Below are 26480 nucleotides of genomic sequence, written 5' to 3'. Positions count from 1 at the left end.
GGGATTGTGCTGCTCTGAGGGGTGTTGGCTGCAGCCGCACCCTCACATCCCTGGGGTTTTCTCCTGCGGAATCCCGGGGTGTGGTGGCTGCAGGGGCACTCCTCCCGGAGCCGCGTCCCCACCATGGCGCAGCCGGGGGCGCGGATGGATCCGTCGCAGCTGCAGGCGCTGTCCCCGTGCGGTACCAGGAGGAGCAGCTGGCAGTCACCGTGTGCAGGGACCTCTTTGGCACCGGACACCGAGTGCAGGTGGTAGAGTTGAGCCTGGGCACGGCCTCGTGCCCGCCGCTGGTCCCGAACCCCACCCAGGCCTTTGTAACCTTCGTGGCTGCACTGCACGAGTGTGGCACCACCCCGCAGGTGAGGGGAACCCAGACTACTGTGGCCGGGGTCTGGTGGATGAGGGGTTGGGTCCCCCCGGCGGAGGAAGTGGTCCGGGGGCGAGGGTTTGTCCCCAAAAGTTGGCTTGATAAAGATCCTGGCAGATCTTTTGTCATTTTTGTTTGGTTTTTGTGGTTTGGTTTTTTTTTTGGTTTTGTTGTTTTTTTTTTTTTTTTTTTTCTTGTGGGGTTGCATCTCCAGGCCTCACCTGGGAGCTGCTCCTGCAGTGAATTCCCTGTGATTTCCCCACAGGACTTTTTGGAACAACCTCCCAGAGCCACTCCAGGGTCTCCTTAGGGAAGAATGGAAAAGCCTGAGCAGGTTTTCTAAACAGTAAACCCCACTGAGGAGCCACATGCTTGGTACAGGCTGCCTTGAATCATGGCACCTTCATACAAGGGACAATGTGAAAAGAAATCTCTGTAAGGAGAATGCTCTGCGTCTTGAAGCAGAATTTTGTCCCTGTCCTTTCCCTTGATCTCTGTTGCTGGATGGAAGCTGCTGGTGTCATTCTCACCTTTAACCCTTCTTTGGAACATAAACAGATGTGCCCAGGTGTGTTAAGAAGGATGTGCTCATTCAGTGTTTCTACAAAGCTTTTGTGTTCCTCGTGGAATGAAGGGGCCATTATGACACTGCGGGGGCAACATGGAAGCAAGGAGTTGATTGTGCCATTGGGGTCCCATGCAACCAAGAGGCCATTGTGACACCTCAGGGCCATGTGGATCCAATGGCCAATTGTGACACTGTGGATCCAAGGAAACCATGGTGACACTACCGGAAACTCACGGAACCAAGGAGTCCACTGYGACACAGTGGGGCTGCATGAAGCCAAGGGGCCATTGTGACATTTGGAGCCTCATGGAACTAAAGAGTCCACTGTGACACTCCAGATCCTCATAGAACCAGGGGGCCATAGTGAAACATCAGGGCTGCATGGAACCAATGGTCCATTTTTACACTGTGCATCCAAGGAGTCTATTTGGACACTATGGAAGCTCCTGGGACCAAGGGGCCATTGTGAAACTCTGGAGCCTCATGGAACCAAAGAGCCCATTGTGGATCCAAGGAGACCATAGTGACACTACAGAACCTCATGGAGCCAAGAGGCCATTGTAATACGTTATGATACAGCATCATTGGAACCATAAAACCATTGTTGACAGTGTGGAAATTCATGGAACCAGGGACCATTGTGACACTATAGAACCAGCACAGCTGCTGGATCTTGTCACCTGCCCCTGCACAGCTCCCTTGGGAGCTGTGCAAAATCAGCACCTTGGGAGCCTTGAGAATTGCCCTCTGGGATCCACGGCACCCACTCCAAGGGTTTGGAATTCCAGGTTTCAATAAGGAAAATATGTTCTTGCCTTCAAAGGCAAAGCTCTTAAGAAGGGGCTGAAAGCCAAGTGGAGCAAAATCTTAAAAGGGCATTTCACTGCCAGCCTTCATAACTTCATTCATGGTTGTTTTAGCTCATGGATTTGGAACAACGTCAGGTGAGGGTCTTTGGCTGGGAGCAGCTCTGGGTAAAGAGAGACACTAGGAAAGAAAGAGAGCAGGCAAAGAAAGAAGAGAAAGGAGGATCCAAATATAATCAGCGGAGAAGGTGGCACTCTGCAAACCAAACTGAAGCTGACTGAAAATCAACGGGACAGAAATCAATAATGCTGAAAGTTTTATTTGCTATCAGAATACATCCCACCCACCTTGCCCCACACAATCCCAATCCTACACCTCCAAATTTTCCCATTCCCTTCCAACCCCATCCTTCCCTGCAGGCTCTGAATTTGTGTAATTTTGGGGAGGGACTGAAGTTTGGGAGGTAGTAACAAGCCAATTTGTGGCAGGGTTGAGCCATTTTGAGGTGGGATTGAGTAATTTTGAGGTGAGAGATTGATCCCTCTTGACTTCTGGAGTGTGAAGAGATGGAGAACACCACCCAGATTTCTCCCAGAACCCACAAATATTTCTGAATAAGTCCCCAATCACTAAATTCCCCCTGAAATACCTGCAAAATGATGGGGCCTTTAACATATTTTATTAATTTCTTTACTTTTAGCCTTATTTTGGGTGTTTATAAGGGATGAGAATGAATCAAAAAGAAAATTAGGGCCAAAATAAAAGGACCCTCAGTCAGGTGTCTTACCTACGTGGATCACACAGCTTCCCTTACTGGTGCCTCCACTGGTGTTTGGTCAAGTTAGAAGTCCGAGTGAAGCTCTCCCCACACTGGGGACACTTGTAGGGCCTCTCCCCGGTGTGGATGCGCCGGTGCCTGACGAGGGTGGAATTGTACTTGAAGCCCTCCCCGCAATCAGGGCAGCGGAAGGGCCTCTCCTCTGTATGAATCCGCTGATGCAGGAGGAGATTTGAGCTCTTTGTAAACCTCTTCCCGCACTCAGGACACTCATAGGGCCTCTCCCCAGTGTGGATGCGCTGGTGGATGATGAGCTCAGAGATATGGCTGAAGTCCTTCCCACATTCCCCACACTCATAGGGCCTTTCCCCAGTGTGGATCCGTCGGTGGGTGACAAGCTGGGAATTGTGCTTGAAGTTCTTCCCGCAGTCAGGGCAGTGGAAGGGCCTCTCCTCTGTGTGAATCCGCTGATGCAGCAGGAGATTGGACCTGGTCTGAAACCTCTTCCCACACTCAGGACACTCATAGGGCCTCTCCCCAGTGTGGATCATCTGGTGGCGGATCAGGTGGGAGCTCTGGCTGAAGCTCTTCCCACATTCCCCACACTTGTAGGGCTTCTCCCTGGTTTGAGGCTGCTCATGGACCACCAGCTCTGAGCCTGCACTGAAGCTCTTTCTGCCTTCCCCACACAGGGTGGGCGTTTCCTCCTCAGAGCAYGCTGGGCTGGGTTTGGAGCACCTCCTAGTGTGGGATCTCTGGGGCTTTTCCTCCCCGTTGGATTTCTGTGCTGTGGAGCTGCTCAAAATGGCGTCTTCCATGAGGTTCTGCTGTGGGGATTTGTCCTCCCTGGTCTCCATCCTCAGCTTGTTGTCTGGGGGAGGAAGGACAAGGAGAGGATGGGATTTGCTTCCATGCCAGAGAGAAGGGGAAGGCGATCCCCCAAATCTGTCCCTGATATGATGGTGTCAGCAGCAAGGCTGTCCTGCAGCCAGGGACGATGCTGGGCTGGGAGATGGAGCAGGAGAGAGGGGGAAAGGGACACTGACGTCCTCCTCACCTGCTTGGGTGTCCTGGGGCATCTTCCTCTTCCTCGCAGCCTTCTTTTCCATCTGGCCAAAGTTGGGGAATGGGAAATCCTGGTTTGAGGAGAAAAGCGAAGTTGTGAGCTCATTGGGTTGGGGCTTTCTCCTCCCCAAGTCCATCTCTAGAAGTCAGTGGGCATTTGGTGTTCACAAGAGCCTCCTGGACACAAAAGTCAGCCCAAAAAACCCTCAAACACCAAGACACAGACCTGAAACACCAAGATACAGCCCAAAAGAGTCTCATTCACACACAAAATTCCAAGATTAGAGTTCCCCCTCTCTCTTTGCTCCACTTTGGGCTTTTGTGCATCCCCTCTGTCTGGGCTTTTGGGGATCACATGTGTGTTGGGGTTCCCCCTACCTGGGTTTCCCACTTTCTTCAGGCTGCCGGTGATCCTGGGTATCCCAGGGGTTTCCCATTCCTGCACTTCCACTTCGGTGTCCAACAGGTCCCTGCTTCCCCTGCTTGCTGTTCCCACTCCCCTCCAGGCTGTCAGGGGTCCCCCAGCTCTGCTATCGTCTCTCTTTACTCTCCACACTCTGGGGGTTCTGGGCTTCTACCATCCCTGGCTCTACTGGGGATTCCCAAACCTGGTGCCTACCCCAATGCCAGTATCAGGTGACTGCCACATGGCTCCAGAGCCTGACCCACTGGGATCTCCCCAAAACTGCCCTCCAGGGATGCCCCACTATGCCTCTGTGGTGGTTTTGCTTGTCTAGCTTTTTAGTAGTGGGGGATGTGACCACAAAACACAAAAATGGCTCCTCTGAGAAAGACTTCCAAAACTTTTCTTCAGCTTGTCCAGCAAAGGAGCCCTSCCCCTGTGTTTTAGGGCCAATCTCTGATGGCTCTGAGGGTGATAGACAGGCTGCTGGCCGAGCCTGGGCCCAACAGATACTGGTTACACCTCTATGATGACATATGGTCTCATATTTAAGAAGAATTCAAAACAAGTTAGTTTGCAGCATCTGCCATAGCTTTAGCTTTTAGCCCCAGCCCCCCTTGTACAGGAGAAGTTGGAGGGGGAGAGTGAGGATATGTGAAAAAAAATTGAGACATCAGGGAGGCGGAGGATTATAAGATGCTTTGCAAGCTGTGGTACTGACCAGGGAGGAAAACAAGCTGTTCCTGAGGTGATCATGTCCAGCTGGACACCTGAGATGTAAGTGGCCTGGCCTTGGAGTAGCTGTGGGGGTGGTGGCCCACACCTGGAGTGAGTGAGTGAATGCCTGGAGGGAGAAGTGCCAAGATTCAAGAGTAAAAGTTTTGCTCGCAATCGAGTATGGAGCCAGCCAGCCTTGGAGGACTGCTTCCCTCCCCCTGTGGACAAGGTAAAGGGAAAAAATCCTATGCCACCAGCAGTGATATAGTCTGTTCCTGGGAAAAGAACCCCCACAGCCTCAAGTGAGACAAGAACCAACCCTTCTCTGAAGGTGCTGGAAGACAAAGATTGTGATGGACTGACCAGAAAACCTCTCATCCCCTGCTCCCCTATCCTCCTCGTAAATTCGCCCTCTGCCTTTGTTTTTCCCCCCTCCCCTTTTGCGTGGTAGTACTCTTAGTAGTTTTAGTAATAAATCTTTTTTTGCAACTTAAGTTTTTCAGCCTGTTTGACCATCACTGGAGTGTGAAAATCTTTCTCTCAATCTGTTGTCTTATCTAAAAGCCATAAATCTTGGTGTTAATTAGGGTTTTGCTCTCCCTTCTGCTTCTCCTGAGCGTGGGGCAGATACATCCTTGACATTCAGCCAGGGTTCAAAAACACAACACCCTCCAAGGAGCATTTATGACTCAGCTTTGCAGTCCTGCAAGATCCAAATGTCCACTTCAAAAAAAAAACAAACTGTCCCAGGTACCCCCCAAGATGTTTGGGGTGAACTCCCCCTCCCCAGGTGCCTGCAGGATGTGGTGGGGTTGATGCACTCAGGGCTGAGGGGGCTGTAGATGCAGAGTGCTGGAACCCCATGGTGCTTCCTCTCCCTGCTCTTCTTCTTCCTCCATAATTCCACCTCCTTCTCCTCCTGCTTCCACCCTTTCTAGTGTTTCTTCATCGCTCCTCCTCCATCCCTTCCACTCCTCCCCCCAGGACTAGAGAGACCCTTGGCTCCTCATTCCCACCAAACCCCTCACATCCCACGGGAGGAGTGGGGATGGAGCTGGGACAGGTCATGATAGGCAGCATGGGGCTCTTGGCCACTCCCACTTACTAGGGGAGAACCCAGAAAAAGAGGAAAAACCTGGTGGGTGGAGATAAAAATTTGGGGATTATGGTCACCCTGGGTGGGGACTTCCAGCCTTCTGGTCTCATCGCAGGAGCCTGGAGAGTTTGGAGCAGGGATGCAGAGACTGATGGGGGATTCCAAGGGATTTTAGGGGCAGGATGAGGGCTGGGCTGAGCTCCTTGTTGGGGTGGATCAGGCTGGAGATGCCACAGTGTTCCCAGGGCCCTGGGCTGGAGAGGGCTTCTACTTCAAAGGGTGGTTCTGAGGGGACCTTGGCTCCTTGGGGCTATTCCTGCAGCTGGAGAACTTGGAGGAACCCTCCTCCACGTGGGTCCTACAGGGGTTCCAGGAGCTTGGGGCTCACAGTGAAATCCTTCCCATAGTTTGGGCATCTATAGAGTCTCCCCAGTGTGGATCCCCTGGTGCCTGAGGAGTTTGGGGCTCCCACCAAAGCTTTTCTGGAATTCCTGGCCCATGTAGGATGTCTCTCCTATGAGATGGGACCTCTGGGCAAAGCGTGGGCAGACACAGGACTTCAGCCCCACTTGGATCCTGTGCTGGGAGATCAGCTCCCTGTTCTGGCCAAAGCTCTTCCCACAGGAGATCACTCTCCTGCCATGATGGCAAGTTTGGGGTTCCCACACCCCTCCTACTTCATTTGGAGGTTCCACCTCCTATTTTTCTCCCTCCTCCACCCTTTTCCCATCATTCCCTCAATCCTCATACACCAACTGACCCCACTAAGGTGAAGGATCCCACTCCCTTTTTCTTCCCTCTCCCTCCTATCCCCCTCCTTTCTCATCTTCCCCCAAAGTTTCAGTGCCCCAAATGCTTCATTTGGGGCTCACAGTCCCCTCTCCCCTCAGTTTGGGAACCGCGACCCCCCTCTTCACCACTCTCCTCCTCTTTGGAGTGGGTGCCCACTTTTCCACCCCTCACCCAAGAGCTCCTCACCCGCAGCCAGGGGGGCCCCCAGCACCACCAGTGCCACCAGTACGGCCCCAGTTGTCCCCACACGCTCCAACCCCAGCACCAGCCAGGTGCCCACAGCCCCAAAGCAGCTGCCCTGTGCCCTCGGGGGGTCCCCAAAGTGGCCCCATCCCAGAGCAACACTGGGAGCACCAGTTCAGACCAGTGTGGAGTAGTGCAGGCGGGTGGCATCAGTCATGCCAGGAAGGGCCGGGCCCCGCAGGGCTCCCATCCGCACTCGGCTCCCACCAGGACAGCGTGGGGAGGCCTGGACTGGGCGCCCCCCACCTCCCCTGCCCCCAAATTCYGCTCCCATAAGGGGGGTGCTGGGGCCAAGGGGGGCGCAGGTGGGACTCAGAGGTGCCGGAGCCACGTGCCCCCCCTGCTGCCAGTACAAAGGATTAGGGTGTACCCAAAAACTCCCTCAGAGGTGGTAGATATCCCGCAAGCCCCTAAGGAGCGGGGTCCTCCTGGCCTCATCATCCCGAACCTTCGGCTGCCTCATCCCAGGCCTCATGTCACCCATTCCCCTACCCCTCAGTTCATCCCACACCCCAATCCTTCCCGGGCCCCATCCCATGTGCCATGGACTCCCTAATATTCCCCCAAGGAGCATTGTGACTCACATTTGGAGCCCTGCAACATCCAAAMATAAGCCGCCCCCCCCTTAAAAAAACCCTTCCGTGAACCAATGAAGATATTCAGAGCTCCGTACTGAAGTGCTCCAAGGTCCAAAAATCCCCGCTTCCTAAAAGGAACCCCAGGGACCGCCCAGAGGATATTTGGGGTGATCTCCCCCTCCCCGTCCACCTGCGGGATGCGAGGGCTGGATGCTCCTGGAGTAAAGGGTTGTGAACACAGAAAGCGATGGACGCGTATGGCAGCTGCTTCTGCTGATTCTCTTTGTGCTCCTTCCCTGCTCCTCTTCCTCCTCTGTCCCTCCTCTCCTGCCCGCTCCTCCTGTGAGCAGCAGCAGCAGCAGCATCCTGTGCTCTGTCAGCACTCCCTCTCCTCAGGGAAGGCTTTGGGATTTATCCCAGGCACAGACACTGAAGCTCACCCCAAACTGCCCCAATCCCATTGCTGTCCCCTCGGCGCTGGGCAGGTGCTGTCCCAGGGGAACCAGAGACACAAACGAGCCCAACTCCAGCCCAGCTGCCAGGCTGATCCCGAGACACTCTTGCCTCTATACCAGCTTGCCTTTGCTCTGAAACAAAGCAAGTTTCTCAATGAAGCCTCACGGAGACTGCTCCTACACGGCCCCCTCTGACGGCAGTGAGCGAGCGGAGCGCTGCCTTTGCAGCTAGAGGCCACACATCGAACTGCTGCTATGACTCCCTGGAAAAACACATCTATTATTGCTTAAGTTCTACTGTTTTAATTTCTCTAATAACTGTGAATGTTTAAATATACCTTCACAAACAAAACCTAAGTGTAGCAGAAAATGAAACAAAGAACCTTTCAAGCAGCAGTGAGAAGAACTCTTCACTACCTGCACAGCTGCCAAAACTGTTGAAATTCTTAGACTTCTGTAAGCAGATAAAGCCAACTCCAAACACAGAGGAGCCATACTGGACTGCACAGCAACCAGTAAATCTACTGTAATCAAAAATGTTAATTATTATACTACTTACATTCTTATACTTACAGATTAATATTTTAGTAACACAGAAAAGCCAATCAGCCACCCTAATAAAGCCTTGCAATTAACCATTATTAGAACAAAATGAAAGAGTAATGCCACTAATTCCATGACACACTCCAACCTATCACAGATAAAACAAATGCCATCTAATTCCATGACACACTCCAACCTATCACAGATAAAACAAATGCCATCTAATTCCATGACACACTCTAACCTAACATGAACACACAAATGCTGTCTGACCCTTGGAAGAGGAATTCCCATCTCAAACTAATACAAGCCGTGACAATGAAAACAAATTGCAGCAACTGCTGGGTCTGTTCTCAGTTTCCCTCTCACTCAGATGAAAGTATTCAGATGATGGGAATTCCCATACCAAACAGATTCTCCAATAGTGTTCCTCCTGCTGGACTGATGACCCTTTTAGAAAGGAAAATTCAAACCTCTACTGACCAACGAATTCTAGCAGTAGACATAGCAGCTGTTGAAACCTTCTGTATCCACGGATGTGTAAGACCAGAAATGACTTCACACCAAAGAATGAAGTTACCTAAATGTAGCCAAGAGATTATGCTAAGAATCTATCCCAAGTATCATTCATATATAGACTTAACTAGAAAAAGCATTTTTACTACACACTAGTGGCCTATTCCAAACAATACAAAATACTATTAGCTTTGTAGAAATCGAACTAGAAAAACTTTACCCTCTCAATGGCAAAGAAAATGCACCATTGGAAGAGAAGTCCCAACAATAGACATCACTAAAAAATCAGCCTTTCCCAGAGGACACTTATGATCTCTTATAATGGGATACAAATAAAATTTAAATCCCTTAATTGAGAAATCCTCTAAATTCCACAGATTTGTAAAAGACTTCCTGAATAAGAGTGCCTGTATTAGGAATGCCTGAATTAGAACAAGCAATAGTGAACATATCCGACGTTATTGAGCAAATAGAAAACCGAACAATTGATGCAATCAGTGCTTTGCAACAAGAAGTTACCAGCCTCTCAAAGGTRGTCAAGCAAAACCAAATGGCTTTGGATTTGCTTTGAACCTCCAAAGGCGGGGTAAGCACAGTTGTCAACTCTAACTGTTGTGCATACATAGATCAAACTCTAGGAACACAAACTGATGTAGAAAAAATTAGGAAAAACATTAGAAACTAACATGAAATCCAAAAGGATCAAGATACAGATTTATTTGATTAGATAAATGCAATCATGAAGAAACTAATTAATGCATTAATCATAATTCTAATAATGTTCAGCATATGAACTATATTCCAAATTTGCAAAACTGGAACTGCCAAAATGTGTAAATCTACTGATTGCCATTTTGTCTAAAAATCTCAAGAAGAATAAATTTAACTTGTTTCAACATTAAAACCTATCATTGAATACCAAATTATTTGATTCTTTTAGTTATTTTAATTCATGTTTATAGATATATATTCTTTGTAGTTTTACAAATACTGATTTAGAATAGCTGTATCTTCACTTTAAATATCACAGTGAGTAAAAAGAGATTTCACCCTGAATATGACCACCTCTTCAAAATAAAAGATTCCCATTAAAATCTTATTTAAAGTAAAACAATTAAGTTTCATTACATCCTTAATTCTCCTGAAACAACCAAACTACTATATGAATGCTTGTATTTATTTAAATTATTGTAAAATTGTCTAACACTTAATATGTTAAGCAAGAATATGTGAAACCCTAAACTCCGCTGAAGAAGACTGGGTTGACAAGCACAAAACGAAGTGAAAGTCACAAACCATCCATTGAACTTTTCCAATTGTTACAACCAAGAAGCCACCTCCACAAACTCTTCTTTGTTCCTCATTTTCATCTCTTTCTCCGATGACCCCAAAACTCAAGGGTGAGAAACAACCTATCCTACATGAACTGATATTCCTTGTGGAATTGGCCCCAAGTTACCGTGAACATTCTAAATTCAATGCCATATCTTATCATCTCTTGGTTTATTACTAATTATTTTTTATTTCTTTCCAAGTATATATTTTTGTTTCATAATCCAATACATAAGTACATCAACTGAAACAAGAGCAGGTACTTCTTTTTTTCTCCCTCCTCTGAAATCTGGCTGGCATATGCAAGACAGGCCAGGTCAAAAGGCTCAGAAAGGAGTTATTTTTGATGTCCAAGAATCTGATCATCCAACCAGGAATCAACATCTTGGTATGGAGGGTAGTTATAGAGGGAGATAAAAAAATAAAACCTACAACAGTGACCAAAGTCTCAGTTTTTGCACTATGAAACACACACAACATTTCTAGAAAGGCAGAAGCTTCTCACATAAACAGTGGAAGAGTGTGAAGGCCTCTCCTCAAGGTTCAGACATGAACTTTGCAGTTACTTCTCTGGGGATTGAGGGAAAGGATCTCTGATGTGTGCTCCCACCACTGATTGGATTGGTAAAATATGCATAGAATCCTAAGCTGTACTATTCCTTTGCTAGCTGAACTAATAGGTACCTTCATTGCACACTGCATTTTAAACTGCTGTACTTACTCTACTAGTAGTTTCTTCTGTTTTATTTCTATGTAGTATATCATTTGCCCCAAACTCCTTACTCTGTTATTGTCTTGTGTCTAATAAACCATAATTCATTTGATATTAAACCTAATGGGCTACTATTAAAAGAACTTGTGAATGAGACTGGGTTGTGGGGTGCTGGCCACCCTGAACTACTGGGTGTCAAAGGCCAAGACAAAAGGCAGAAATCCATCTGAGCTCCCATCTCCATTTGCAACAGGGCTGCAGATCCAAATCGGGACTTGGTGGACCCCCTGTGTGGGGACTTCCAGCCCTTGGGGCTCCTCTGGGGAGCCTGGAGATCGAGAAGGGGGGAACGCAGAGAGAGGTGAGGGATCCCAGGAGTGGGACCACTGGGAGTTAGTGGTTTGCACTGGGGTAATTGGAACCTTACTGAGGCAACTGGGGATGATTACAATCACGCTGAGGTTAACTGGGATATACTGGGAATGTCTGGAACCATACTGGGAACAACCAGGACCATACCGGGGAGAACTGGGACTCTACTAGGGGCAACTGGGTTCAACTAGGAGGAATAGGGAGCAACTGGAACCATGCTAATGGCAACTAGAATCCTACTGGGATCACAATGGAAGCAGCTCGGCCCGTGCTGGGGGAGCCTGGAATCACACAGGAACATACTTGGAGCAACTGGGACTGCACTAACGGTGACTGGGAGTGACTGTGAGCAACTGGGATCAGGCTGGAAGCAACTGAGGGTAACTGGGAGTGACTGGGAACATGCTGGGAGCGACTGGGATGTACTGGGAGAGACTGAAACCATAGTGGGTGTACGTGGGAGCAACTGGAACCATGCTGGATGATAATGGGAGCAGCTGTGCCCATGCTGGGGTCATACTGGGATCCTACTGGAACTGACTGGGATCATAATGGGATAGAGTGGAATAGTACTGGGAGTGTCAAAGAATGACTGGGATCATCCTGCAATCAGACTGGGAGTGACTGGAAAGGTGCTGGCCCTGACTCGAACCATACTGGAGGTGACTGGGAGCAACTGGACCCACACTGGGAGTGGCAGGGAATCCCTCCAGGCATGACTGGAATAATGCTGGAAGTGACTGGAGTCATACTGGGATCATCCTGGGAGCCACTGGGATTACAGTGGGTGTGAAGTGAACCTGACTGGGGCTTACTGGGACCTACTGGGCCCATGTTGGGAGAAAAACTTGGACGCATTGAGAGCAACTGGGACCAACTGGAAGGTACTAGGATCATACTGGGGGCAACTGGGACCACACTTGGGGCAACTTACAGAAACTGGGATTGTGCTGGAGGAAACTGGAAGTAACCAGGAAAGCCTGGTATCACTCTGAGGTAATGAAAACCTTACTGGGGCAACTGAGAGTGCCTGGGAATGACTACAAGCATACTGAGCTTAACTGGGATATACTGGGGAGACGGGAACCACACTGGGAACAGCTGGGACCATGCTGGGAGCAACTGGGACCAAGCCAGGGGCAACTGGGAATGACTGCATCTACACTGGGACAACTGGGCATATCTGGGACCATGCCGAGAGGGATTGGGACTATTCTAGGGATAACTGGGATCATACTGGAAGGAACTGGGAACAAGTAAACCTATGCTGTGGGGCAACTGAGATCATACTGCGATCACATTGGGAGCAGCTGGGCCCATGCTGGGTGAGACTGGGATCACACTGAGGGTGACTGGGATCATACTGGGAGTGACTGTAAGCAGCTGGAACCATGCTGGAAGCATGGGAAAAAAGGGGGAGTGACTGGGAGCATGCTGGGGGCAACTGGGATATACTGGGAGAGACGGGGAGTCACAGGGATCATACTGAAGGCTACTGGGGTTACACTGCCATTGACAGCAACTGGGATCATACTGGGGGCAACAGGCATCATATTGGGAGTGACTGCGACTGACTGGGATTAGGGTGCAAGTGACTGGGATCATACTGGAAGTGGCTACACTCATGGGATTGTAGCCACTGGGATTAGTGTGAATGGACCCTGACTGGGGGTTACTGGGAGCTACAGGCCCAWGCTGGGAGGAACTGGGAGCAACTGGGATTGACAGGGYGCATRCTGGTGACAACTAGGATGTACTGGGATAATCCTGGGGGCAACTGAACCATGCTGAGGWAACTGGGAGTGCTGGGAATGRCTACCAGAATGTTCMRGRCAACTGGGATATACTGGGAGTGTGTGAGATAATATGGGTGGTGACTGAGATTACACTGGGAGCCACTGGGAATGTGCTGGGGGGAACTGGGACCATGCTGGGAGCAACTGAGGGCAACTGGGAGTGACTGAGACCCAGCTGGGAGAGACTGGCGTAATGGGAATGACTGGGACTGTACTAGGGGAAACTGGGAGAACTGAGAACACACCGGATTAAAGTGGGAGGAACGGGGAGCAACTGGGACCATGCTGGGGGCAAACTACAAATTGCATGACTGGGAGCGACTGGGCTTATTTATACTGGGAGTGACGAGGAAACTGGAGCCACACGGGGGAGGAGGGGAGGGTAACTGGGCTCATGCTGGGAGCAGCCACTTGCGGGACCCGGGTCCCCCCGAACCCCTTTGCCAGCCATCCCGCYCCTCCAGCCCCCAGAGCYRCKGCCGGGGGTCCTGGGAATGCCAGAGCCGCTCTCTGGGGGTCCCCGCTTTGGAGTTCTGGGAGGTCTCTTCTCTCTGGGGTCCCGCTTGGGAAAGCCGGGGGTCCCGGGGTGTCTCCCAAAACGGTGCCCCCCCCCCCGCCTCCGCCGGTCCCGCGTGGTCCCTGCATGCCCAGGGCAGAGCGCGGAGAGTCCGGCCCGGGGAGCCCCAAACCCCACGGCGGACGGGACCCTCATCCCCCCGCAGCCGCCACCGGGACCGCCCAAAAACATCTCCCGGGGACCCCCCGGTGTCTCCSCGMGGGGCATTTGCGGCTCGGCTTTGGAGTCCCGCAARCTGCAAACGCTACGCCGCCCGCCCCCGATAGAAGAAAGGAAACCGCGAGCCCCAAACACCTTGTGCGTGAGCCCCAAATATCCCTCCCCCCTTCAAACAAAACCACCCCGGGTATTTGAGGCGAGCTCCCCCTCCCCGGTTACCTGCGGGACGCGAGGGGGGCGATGCTACCGAGGAGAAGGGGCGGCGGATCCAGAGAGCGGACACCGTAAGTGCTCCGACCCGTCTCCCTCCTGCCGGCTCTCCTCCTCCTCCTCTGTCCCTCCTCTTCCTCTGTCTCCTTCGCCCCCCCTCAATCCTTCCGGCTGCGGACCCGGAGCTCTCGGGTGAGCGGGGCCGGGCTGGGACACGATTGCAAAGGGGTGGGGGGTCAGCCCCAAACCAAGCTGGGGGGGAGCGGAGGTTTGGGGGGACAATGGGAAAGGGTGGGAGAGGGGGGATGAGGGCACGTGGGGCGGCGAGAAAGGAGTTCCCGGTGGGGGTCCCTCACTTAACCCAGGACCCCCAAATCCCGTCCCAGCCCCCCCAGTTCCCTCCGCACCCCCAGCTGAGTGGGGGACTGAGCCCGGGAGCCGTGGTCGTTCGGAGTTCCCCCGAGTGCAGGAAAAGGGAGAGCGCCCCACGGGGTGTATTTCTGGAGTTCTCTCTGCTATCACCGCTTTAAGAACCCCGTACAATCGGGCCTCAGTGTAACTCCCCTTCAAAGGGCTACACCACTCCCGTGGATTCCGGCAGCGCAGCCCCGGGGCGGGTTTGGGGGTCCCGGGAGGGTTTGGGGGTACGTGTGTGATGCGGATGATGGCGATTGGGACCCCGTGCTGGGTGTAAGCCTTCTGATGGGGCCTCCTGTGTGGGGTGCAGGGTTTCGGGGTCAGGAGGATTTCGGGGTCACGATGAGGTTTTTTTGGGATTTCCTGAGGGGGGTCTTCAGGGGTCCTAAAGGGGAATTTGGGTGATTTCTTGAGGGGGAATTTCGTGGTCCCAAGGCTGTTTTGGCATAATTGCTGTTGACAGATATGGAGACCCCGTGCCAGGTATAAACCTTCTCAAGGGGGTCTGTGGGCTGTTGGGAGGTTCTGTGGGAATTTTGGTGTACTGAGAGGGTTTTTGGGGGCTCCATATGGGGGTTTTGCAGTCCTGCGCGTTTTTAGAGGGTACTGGGGATGTTTTGGGGGTGCCAGGGGAGTTTGGAGGTTGGGGTGTCCTTGAGGAGATTTGGTGGTTGCCAGCAGGTTTTGGGGGTGCCTTGGCGATGCTGGTGGCAGAGCTGGGGACCCCATGCCGGGTATGAACCTCYTCGCTGCTCACTGGCACCGTCAGCGTGTTCAGGGAGATCCTGGGAGGGCCCAGGGAGTTCTCCACAAATCCCAGGGGACCCCAAGTGCTAAGGGACCCCCCCAAACTGCCCTCACTGAYGGGTGTGCTTCAGGCATAGGGTCATCAGCACGGGGTTTGGAGCTGGGGAGGGTGTCATCCCCTCCCAGATGTGCCTTGAGACCACTCTGCCACGACATCTGTGTCCATGACCCTTCACAGCCCTGCTCGTCCGCTCTCAGCCGCACAGGCCACAATCACAGCACTTAAACACTGCCCTACTGCTGGTGCTGTTGAAATTGAATCAACTGACAGAGGCCTTCACAGAAATTGCCTCTGCAGCTTCAAATAAAATGAAAAAATCCACCAGGAGAAAGAAAAACAGAACTTGACTTGCTTCATTGCTTCCTCCAAGCAGCAGAAAATGGGAGATGCCCAGAGGTATTTGCAGCTGCAGCTAACCCCGGTTTATCCCAGCCTGCTGCAGAGTCCCAGTGGAACCCGAGCCCAGCCCGGGCAGCTCTCGCAGGGTCAGGGAGCTCAGCGCACGTGGGGCCAGGCCCAGAGAGAGCCCTGGGCACGGCCGCCGATTGCGGGGCAGCGGTGCAGATGGAATGTCCTGTGGCCTCACCCTCCTGTTCCTCCCTCACAGCACCCATCGTGCCCCCCCTCCTCCTGTCCCAGCACTGCACCAATTCCAGCTGGGAGGAGGCTTCCCAAGAGAGGGCTCCAGCTCCCTGCTCCGCTTTTACCACCTGAGTGTCCCTGCAGAGGAGCGGGGCACATTCATGCAGTTCCACAAGCTCAGRGTTCTCATTTCATGAGGAATCTGGGGTGCAAATGGCCTTGTTAAGATGGAGGAAAATGGATTAGAAATTATTATTATTATATTATTATATTATTATTATTATTATTAGAAAAAATTACCCCTCTTTCCGACAAAGTTGACCAAGTAATTCCCTACATTTCTCCTTTTCAGATTCTTTTGGAATGGACATGGGGGGACAGCAAAGGCCACGGGGGCTGCAGTCATGGTGGGGCTGGGGCCAGCRGCAGCACAGAGCTTCTGTCCCGCCATGAAGCCAGAGGGAAACACAAGGGAAAGGCTCCTTTTGAGCCTTTCTTTGCTCATTGCTGTGAAGAGACTGAAATAAAAGGAGAGCTAGCAGGGCCCAATCCCGTTTCCTTCGGGAGGAGCCCCAAGCCTGGGCCATGAGGGGGTCTAAGGGGCTGTGAGGGGCCGTGGGGGGCTGTAACGGGTTGTGAGGGGCAGTGAGGGGCCATTGGGGGCTGTGAGGGGCTGTGAGACGCCTCAGCCCTGGCAGGAGGGGGTCCCACTGTGTCCCCAGGGTAGGGCAGCCATGAGGGGTCATGAACACAGATGTGGTGGCAGAGCGGGCTCGAGGCACCTCTGAGAGGGGGTGAGAGCGTCCCCCAGCTCCAAACCCATTAATGGGACTTTCCATCTTTAGAATCCACTGGCATCTTGGAAGTGATTGCACAGCTCAATCCTGCTGGGACAAGGAAGGGAGTCTTCCCAGTAAGCTGACATCCAGCTTTTTTTCATTATGTGTAAGATTTAAAAGGGTAGCACTTATCAGTAATCCTAATAAATAACAATTACAAAAAAACAAAGCCCCAAATCCCAACACACAGCAGCACGCCAAAATGACAAAGCCTACTTTTCTTTACTGTCACAAGGCTCGTGAAGACAAATCCTGTTAACTTTCTTGACCTCATGTCTTCCCCACCAGATCAGAGGAGGCCATTTGCAGTGCTTACTATGAGTTACAATTGAGGGTTTAATGGAAAAACGGGGAGACACCAATTTCCATGTCAAACCCAGCAGGTTTGACAACTCCAAAGTGGAGAGAATAAAATAGAATGKGAGTAGGGSCTGGTCAGATGTTCCTCTAAAGGATGCCAAAATCACCTCCAAGTGAACAGGAGGGCAAAATAAATCCCCATAAGCCACTGTATGTGTTCAGGGACTGAGCTGTGAGGAGCTGGACATGGACAGAGGCAGCTGGAAGAGTTCTTTCCTCAGGCTGCACTTTCCAGCCAGGGCACTGAAGTCAATCTGGGGCTTTCCCAGAGGATTCCATGGCTGTTAACCACCCTTCAGGATGTGGCTCCCTGGAGCACAGGGAACAGGTCAAGGTCAGCAAGCACAAAATCAGGAGAGCAGCAAAAATGACAAGAGATGCCTGATTCAGAGCTCTGTTAAAAAACCTGAGAACTAAAAATCAGTTGAACTCCGAAGGCCAGCTGTGGGCCCTGGAATCTGAGATCCAAGGGAAAACTGATCTCTGGCTGTGGGTGTCACAGGGGGTGTGACAGGGGCTGATCCCAGCACTTGGTGACACCAGTACTGAGCACCAGCACTGGGAGGAGTGAGGGGCGAGGCTGAGACAGACTCGGAAGATCCCCCTGCATGGTTTTGGGGTAGTCCCGGTGCATCTAGAGCTGCTCGTTTAGTACTCATTTTAATCCTAGAATGGGTCAGGTTGGAAGGGACCACACTGGATCATCTTGTCCCAGCTCCCTCTTGTGAAAAAGGAGAAGGAAAAGAACTCGCAGAGACTTTGTGCTTTCCGGGGGCACTACTAAAATCTTCTCRTTTATGTTTTGGGAAGGACTGGAGTAAAAATCCTTTATGCTGAATGGTTATTGAATAGATTATCAAATGCTTTCCTGAGCCAACCTAGGAATTTAGTTAGAACACAAAAGAAATTTTTTAAAAAGAGCACAGAGCAAAAAGTATTGAAATAACTACACAGCAGGTAAAGATTCCCCCTTTAACTCTTTAGCAGGCTCATGGATGCATTTTTGGGGTTTCCAGACTAAGCGTGTAAAGGTGCAGGTGCAGTAAGAGCTGCAGCTCCTCCAGACCCACAGCCAGGGGTGGCCAGAGCCCACAGAGGGGGCTGTTCTTGCACAAGCACCTTCTGTCCAGCCCCAGAAGGGTCAGRTTGTTGCCTGGCAGGGTCCTTTACAGCCCTGGATCTCCGGCAGATATCCAGGGATATTTGCTGCATCAGACAGCAGTTTTTGCATGGAAATTTGCTGAGATTCTCCATCRATATGTGCAGAGAAAAATGCAAGTTTGGGAAGCTGAATGATGCTGTTGTTACTCAACCAGCCTGCTTTTTACAGTCCTTGCTTGGTTTGTTCTTGTTAATTTTTCCATGTTCTTTACAGCCTGACTCTGGATTTTTTAACTGTCTCTGGCTTTTGGTGTAGATGGAACTTGGGGTTTTTTTCAGTGGTTCTTCTGAACCCAAAGGTGTAGAAGATCTGGGCAAGCCTCAGGAAAAAAACATTTTGGAATAATAAGGTGGAGCTGTCTGGAGATAGTGAAACAATTCCCTTCATCAGAGACCCTGAACTTGCTTTTAATCACACTCTGAGGGTCCTGTGTGGRTGTTCTTTCAAATTTCAGTGTCTCTAAGAGGCACTKCAGGTCTGTCRCCAGAGTTCAGTGGGCTAAAGGGAGCCCAGCTTCCCCCTGGGGAGTTAAAAGCTCAAACTTTAGCCAAATATCAGTGAAATCCCTCTGGATTCAGCTTGCTCTTAGAAGAAAGGATTGCTTAGGATTTTTTTTCCTGTTTTACATAGAAGAGTCTGAGCTCTCAAATGTTTATAGTGTTTATGGCAGTCCTAAAACAAAATAGCCAGATGTCAGAGACCTCTGTGGCCAATAAAAATTCAAATTTGATGGAATGYGATGTTAAACCCTTCATAAAACATATTAAGCTCCCATTGTGACAGCTATGTGAACCATGAATTCACATTTTTTAGTGAATTTAACAGAAATTTTAAATTAAGAAATTACTCCAAAATAGATCTAACGGGCAAATGAATTATAGATCCTCTTCTGCCCTGACAGCCTCTTCACCTTTAAGACACATAAAAGTGAGGTGGCATAAATAAAAGGGATTCGGCATCCACATATGTGTGTGTTGGGAATACAAATGTAGGCCAGGCACAAARCACCAATAATGTAATTTTAGTAGGAATCATATATTGCAAGGAAATGGATGATTCAATTAGTTTTCTGCTTTCTCCTTGAGGATTACAGTGGATTTTGTGTGTGTGTGTGTGTGTGTGCCAGAATAACTCATTCAGGCTGATGATTAAGGCTTAGAATGCAGAATTTAATAAAATCACAGACAACATGTGAAAGAGAAAGCAGAGAATGTTTAATTATCTCGGTGCTAGGAGGAAAAATCAAAATATGTGGAAATTGATAGAGGTAAGTGTGTTTGTCTGACGACCAATAGAGCAAGATCTCTGAATTTTGTTGTTGTTTTGTCCTAAAAGGGAAACACTGGCAGAGTTTTCTGTGTTATCAAAGCCAGAGGGGAGGTTTGGGRTTGTGTYGATGAATTTGGYGAGTGTGTGGACCCTTTTGTCASTGTGAGAGTGGGGTGTGCTGGTTTCGTTACCTTGCACAGAATCCCTTCTCTGTCTCATCTCAGCCCAACAASAGCAGACACAAGGGCCTGACTGATGCTRCCCTGGGTCTTTGATCTCACTCCAYGAGGCATCATTTCCAGTGTTCTGCGTTATTTATCACCACTGAAGTATTTTTGATTAAACTGACAGATTAAGCACTAACTTTGTCCGGCAGATAATAAAATTCTTGCTTCCTTTCCAAGGAAGAACAATGTTTGCAGGCACTACACCATTCCTTGGGATTTGGGATAAATCCCACAGGTTTTTTTAAATGGCCATTTATCATCTGTGCCCCACACAAACAGGCTTGGCTGTGGGGATATTGTGCATGTCCTTATGTATTCCTAGAGTTTTCCTTATGAACAAGGGGATGGATGTGTGTTGTCTTCCATGAGGGGTGTGGAAGGGATATGTGATTCCATGCATCCTGGGTCTGGGTGGGAGAAAGCCTTTGCCCTGCCCAGCTAAATAAGAAACATCTAGGAATTTTAAATTGTGAAAAAGTATGGTAAAAAAAAAAAAGAGGAAATCTTCTGAGTTGTTTTGTTTCTTTCCTAGTTTGGGAAAGTTGGAATGACAGTTCTTCCACTGCAAGGTTTGCCATTCCAAGCAGTGTGTGGGTTTCTCAGGGATTCAAGGACTGTCATTAAAGGACTGCTGCAAACTTATTTTTGAAGTGCCTCATCTAAAGGAACTGAACTGCCACTTACTCAGCTCTCTGAAGGAACTCGCTTTTCCATGTTGAAGGAGTAGGTACATTTCTTTTCCTCACCCTCAACTCCCAGCAGAGCAGTTTCATGTCTATTTTTAGTAAGATCTGTGAAATCAGAAAAATAATATAGGGTTTGGAGCATTCTTCTGTACCATATTTGCATGCTGGCGATGTACACTCTTGTYCATTTGTCAGTTCTGCATTTGCTGCTAATTATGCAGCCCATTTCCCAAACCTGGAGGAGTTTTGATAGCAAAAGACAGTGCAAAGCTGCCCAGTGCAGCGTTAAAAGCAGGAGCAATGTCAGTAACTAATGAGGACTAATCCAGATTGTTTTGCATGTCTCCAGCAGAAGAAAGTGTGGTTTGTGTAGCTCATGGAGCCAGCTTTTCTGCAATGTGAGTAAAGTTTTCAGTCAATGCACATCACTGTGCTGCCTTGGTACCTGTGCTTGATAAGCCTGCTGAAACTAAATAGGCAAGTTTTTKGTTTATGTACATGTTGAAATACAGAAATATTTATGTTTTTACCTATATTCTTTTACATACACACACACACACATATATGTATATATTTATGCTTGTATTCATAGCAAGCTTACTGGCTTTCCAATACTTGAAGGCAAAAAAGAGGGGTAACAACATTTTACATAGATAGATAGTGATAGGACAAGGGGGAACATTTTTAAACTTAAAGAAGAGAGATTTAAATTAATTATTAGGAACAAATTCTTTACTGTGAAGATGGTGAGGCTCTGGCTCAGGTTGTCCTGAGAAGCTGTGGCTGCTCCATCCCTGGAACTGTTCAAGGCCAGGTTGGATAGAGCTTGGAGCARCCTGGTCCAGTGAAAAGTGTTCCTGCCCATAGCAGGGGGTCAAACGAGGTTGTCTTTAAGATGGCCTTTATCTGCCAATCCAAGCCATTCTGGGATTCTGTGATTTCTCATCTTTAGGTGAATTTAAAATGGGAATTATCAATCTATATTTGGTAGTGAAGCCTGGCTGATAAGAAAAGATTCAATTTTATTGAACACAGGCTGTCTATGTTTTGTGTGCTGAACGTATATTTTCTACATATCTGATAGTCTGTCCCATTCTTTGAAKCAGACAAATGCCTTCACTGTTCTAAATTTATAATATCAGAAGAATCACCGATGAAATGTGTGTTTTATTTTCTAGGGAGGACTGTCAGGAGACCTCTGAATGAGATGGACTTACATGGAGGACTCAAAGCTCTTGGTGATGATGAGGTACAGATGAACACAGTGTTTGCCTCCGTGCACAGAGCATGGATGTGACTGTGGACTGGAACTCTGAGAATAACATTTGTGACACAGGGGGACACATTCAAATTATCGCAGAAAGGCCACAAAGCTTTTGGCAGACTTGAATTACTTGTGCAGTCCTCCTGGCAACTCTGCCAGAACCTCAGGAAAGCAGGAGCTTCCTGCAGAGCTGCAGGTGGAGACAAAGAAACCTTTGACACCCACTGCCCGACACAAGGTGAGAATTCGGCTGTGGAGTTTGCCCCCTCCAGTACCAACTTCCATCTGCAGGGTGAAGATAAGGATTTAGATCACTGCTCCTCTGAGCACCCCCATGGACGATAATGGAAACCACAGACTATAATGGAGCTCCATGCGGACAATGAAAGCGCCACTCTTGAGGATGTGTTTGGTGAAGACCTGGAGCCCATCCCTGAGGAAGCTCTGCCCTACCGATGCAAGGAGTGTGGCTCCTCTTTCTGTGGCATGAACAAGCTGCAGGATCACAGACAAGCTCACCTGATGGAAAACTCCCACTGCTGTCCCATCTGCTCCAAGGCGTTCTCTGAGCAGCCAACCTGTGTGTGCACAAGCTCATCCATTCCAGCGAGAGGCCGCACAAGTGCCCCAAGTGTGACAAGGGTTTCATCCACATGGCAAACATCTGGAGGCACCTGCGCAACGTGCACGAGATCGAGCGCTCCGTGGTGATCCTGGGGAATGGCATGGCCAGGAACCCCTGCTCTGTGGTGCACCGCCGCCAGCATAGTGTCGAGTACCTGGATCAGGCTCATCCCGAAAACCCAAAGTCTTGGGRAGATTTCAAACCTTACACCTGCCTGACGTGTGGCAAAGGCTTCGTAAGCCCAACCTGCTGTCCAAGCACAAGGCAATCCACTGGGAGGGCAAGCCCTACAACTGTCAGGAGTGTGGCATGGCATTTGTGCAGCTGCTCAGGCTCAAGAGACACCAGCACAGCCCTTCTATTGTGAGGAATGTTGGAGGATCTTCACCCAATGCTCCAGCACCATCATCGCATCCACTGGAGAGAAGTCCTACTCCTGTAATTTCTGTGGGCATTCCTTCACCAAGTCAGGGACCCTATGGAGGCACAAGCACACAAAGTTGGACAAACCTTAATTTGCAGTCTCTGTGGTTGCTTCTTACCTGAATGAGGTCTGCTCAGTTGGTCTGGAAAAGTACCCCATGGTATGTGCTCTGCCCAGTCCAGACCCACTGCCCAGCAGCAGCTGGCAGAGAACGCTGCATCACAGGGAGCTTTGGAACTTGTACTGGGAGATTGCATTGCCAGCCTTTAAACTGCTTTGTATGAATAAAATAACCTAATTACCAGTGAGTAATGAAATGGGAGACTTGAGACTGAAATCATTACAATGTTCTCGTGCTGTCTCTGCTGGACTGGTGATACATCAGCTCGAGCTTTGTGCAGGGATGTGCAAGCACAGRCTGTGAGAACACACTGGATAAATCAGCCCTGCCCTCTCGAGCATGCTGGCTCTTTGACACTGGGTTTGGAGATCTGTTATTGCRGGTCTTTTCTAAGTTCAAACAGTCCCGAGTTGTCCCTCTATCCTTCTGTTCTTATATTTTGCTAAGGGATTCTTTCTGTTACACTTTCTGTTACGCTTTTTTATTTGGAAGGGGGAGTATTATGTTGATTAGTAAAAAAACCCAGACCCCACTTACAAACCAGTTCCTGAATAAACACAAGATTTACCAGCTGTGTTTCAGAATGTTTCTATCTAAGGGAGTACCAATACTTTATGGACTTTTGTGTGATGGGTTGAATGTCTGTTAATACTGGGGTAAGCTTTATTTTTGCTATGATGGTGCATTCTCTTGGGGTGAGGGGATCAAATATATTCATGTCTCTGATGGAACCATGTACTCTAAATCTGTCCAGCTGACTTAGGCAGAAGGAAGTGTTTGTGGACACAAAATTCAGAGAAAAAGACCAAATTTAAGCCACCTTTGCTACTATTTGCATAGAAACCTTCTTCATTTAAATGTTCTCATACATAGAGAAGTTTCCCATAACAAAACCGTGTTCTGTKATGTGTCCAAGCACTGCTCAAAGTGTCTATTAGATTCTTCACTTTGATTTAGACTCAAATGGTAAGTGAAAAAAAAATTCCTTAAGAAATCAACCTTTGACTGGCGTGGACAAATAGTCCAAGGCTATAACTTCCAAGAGGTGTGAATTGCCTCAGTGATGGCAATGGGGCTTTCTTTAACTGTGAAACTAAGTAATGACTCTTAATGTGCTGTTAACCACTGCRGTAGAAGCATCCAGCTTGTCCTTAAGTTGCAGCCTTAGTTTCTTTTCCATGTCAGAACCTTTTGYTTCCTTTCCCCTTGCCAGCTGCCATAATTTCACTAATTTCTTTCTAAAGCTTTCTGCCTTTTCAGTAGGAAGTTGCGCAGCAGACTGAAGGTAAATCTTCAGGGTATTGTACCTAAAATGCATTTACTACCAGGCTATTCARTGTAAAGTACTGATTGTGCCATTCATTTCCATATTTCATAGAGTAAAATCTGATGATGGCAGCTCAGCACCTTCCACCTGTGCAGCAGCTGAGCARGTGTCACACAGTGGGTCCTGTCGTGTTTGGTGTCCTTGGCTCAGATCAAGGCGAACAACTGTCCACAGCAAAACTTTAACTTGATTATAAATGAGAGAATAACTAGCATCACTAATGGATCATTTTTCTTGATTCCTCAAAGAAATCTCCAGATGAGGGAACTGATCTGCATCCTGCTCCCGAGAGATGTGCTTTGTAGTCTATGTGCATTTGGAATGCTGGGATGGCTGTGCCCTGCATGAGACTTCTCCAAAATCCCCTCTGCAGGAAGCTGCGGTTTGGTTTTAGGTTTGCAAAAGGCCTTTGATGGGGCCCCTCTTATCTGAAGGCTGTGCAGCCTCTCAGAGAGAAAGGATCWTTGCATGAAAAGAATCCTGGCTGGCTGTGGGTGAGTGGTGTGCAGGGGGAGGTCATCAGTGATGCACTGTGAGGACCCTGCTGCTCAGCACCACCTGCAGTGACCTGGAGAGAGGGGAGACAGCAAGGTGACAAAGCTATTCCAGACACTGTCCAGAGTTACTATGTTTCCACANACTGAAGGTAAATCTTCAGGGTATTGTACCTAAAATGCATTTACTACCAGGCTATTCAATGTAAAGTACTGATTGTGCCATTCATTTCCATATTTCATAGAGTAAAATCTGATGATGGCAGCTCAGCACCTTCCACCTGTGCAGCAGCTGAGCARGTGTCACACAGTGGGTCCTGTCGTGTTTGGTGTCCTTGGCTCAGATCAAGGCGAACAACTGTCCACAGCAAAACTTTAACTTGATTATAAATGAGAGAATAACTAGCATCACTAATGGATCATTTTTCTTGATTCCTCAAAGAAATCTCCAGATGAGGGAACTGATCTGCATCCTGCTCCCGAGAGATGTGCTTTGTAGTCTATGTGCATTTGGAATGCTGGGATGGCTGTGCCCTGCATGAGACTTCTCCAAAATCCCCTCTGCAGGAAGCTGCGGTTTGGTTTTAGGTTTGCAAAAGGCCTTTGATGGGGCCCCTCTTATCTGAAGGCTGTGCAGCCTCTCAGAGAGAAAGGATCWTTGCATGAAAAGAATCCTGGCTGGCTGTGGGTGAGTGGTGTGCAGGGGGAGGTCATCAGTGATGCACTGTGAGRACCCTGCTGCTCAGCACCACCTGCAGTGACCTGGAGAGAGGGGAGACAGCAAGGTGACAAAGCTATTCCAGACACTGTCCAGAGTTACTATGTTTCCACACTCACTTTCTAATTCCATTTTGAAATTATCAGCTGCRGTCTCCTGTGTTCATCATTGTATTGGGTCTAACTGAGGTAAAGCTCACAGCCCTTCCAGAGCTGTGCTTTGCATGAGTGGCTGGATGGGCATTGATAACAGAGCAGTGTTTAAGCTATTGCCAAGCAGCGTTGTCCCTCTGGCATTCTTTCCCGCTCAAAGGGATGGGAGTGGGCAAGATCCTGGGAGGGGACGTGACCAGGCCAGCTGACCCAAATTAGCCAAAGGGATATTCCATAACATAGGACATCAGCTCAGATATACAAGCTAAGAAAGAGAGGAGGAAGGGGGGCCATTCATGAGTTTTCTATGTTTGCCTTCTGGAGCAACCATTACACTTGCGGAAGCTCTGTGCCTGGGAAGTGCCTGAACAACACTGCCAATGGGAAGTAGACATTGATTCTTTTTCTTTTTTTTTTTTTCCCTTTAGCTTTTGCATGCACAAGTCTTTGCTTATTTGTTTTCTTTGCGATAATAAAACAACTTTATCTCACCCTGCTGGCAGTTCACCCTCTTACTCTCTCCCCTGTCCCTGAGAGAAAAGGAGTGATAGAGAGACTTAGGGGGCACCTGGACCAGGGTCAACCCACTACAWWCATCTTGATTCTCCTTTGGGTATGGGGTGCTCCTGCTGTAGCAGGGTTTAAAATCCAATTAAACTGCACCACTTATGCACACCTTTCTGTTGTGTGACAGTTCTGCATAGGCAGTTATGGTAATTGGGAACATCCAGTTATTCTGCTTTTTGGTGCTAGCAGTTGATGGAATTTGAACCTCTCACATATGGYGGAAGTATTTTGAACAAAGGTCTRTTATATRGGAAGAGTAAATGGTTGGTGAAATGAAAACTACCAGGCTTAACTAAAAGGTTATTAAAAAGACAATTTCCTGGAAGGTTGACTTGCATATAAAGTGCTTGGA

The 26480-nt window shown here is 49.1% G+C and overlaps 1 protein-coding gene and 1 pseudogene across 5 annotated transcripts; one reads left to right on the top strand and one right to left on the bottom strand.

Annotated features, from left to right (window-relative positions):
- Window positions 1-1655: 1655 nt before the first annotated feature.
- LOC130586703 (zinc finger protein 239-like) lies at window positions 1656-14195 on the bottom strand. 5 transcript variants are annotated; one of them, XM_057387589.1, is made up of 4 exons: window positions 14096-14195; window positions 4710-4832; window positions 3578-3656; window positions 1656-3391 (listed from the first exon to the last, which is right to left on the bottom strand). In XM_057387589.1, the coding sequence occupies exons 3-4, from the start codon at window positions 3627-3629 to the stop codon at window positions 2553-2555; spliced, it is 891 nt and encodes a 296-aa protein (XP_057243572.1). In that variant the 5' UTR covers window positions 3630-3656; window positions 4710-4832; window positions 14096-14195; the 3' UTR covers window positions 1656-2552. The 5 variants fall into 5 exon arrangements, with proteins under 5 accessions (XP_057243572.1, XP_057243574.1, XP_057243571.1 ...); XM_057387591.1 differs by lacking the exon at window positions 14096-14195 and adding an exon at window positions 7605-7788; XM_057387588.1 differs by lacking the exon at window positions 4710-4832.
- Window positions 14196-14253: 58 nt separating this feature from the next.
- On the top strand, window positions 14254-24489 carry LOC130586704 (zinc finger protein 726-like; annotated as a pseudogene).
- The last annotated feature ends 1991 nt before the right edge of the window (window positions 24490-26480 follow it).

This window comes from Malurus melanocephalus, unplaced genomic scaffold (assembly GCF_030028575.1).
Source record: "Malurus melanocephalus ecotype Western Australia unplaced genomic scaffold, MMel_1.1 scaffold_1266, whole genome shotgun sequence".
In the NCBI taxonomy this organism is placed as follows: Eukaryota; Metazoa; Chordata; class Aves; order Passeriformes; family Maluridae; genus Malurus; species Malurus melanocephalus.
This window is presented reverse-complemented; position numbering and strand designations above follow the sequence as displayed.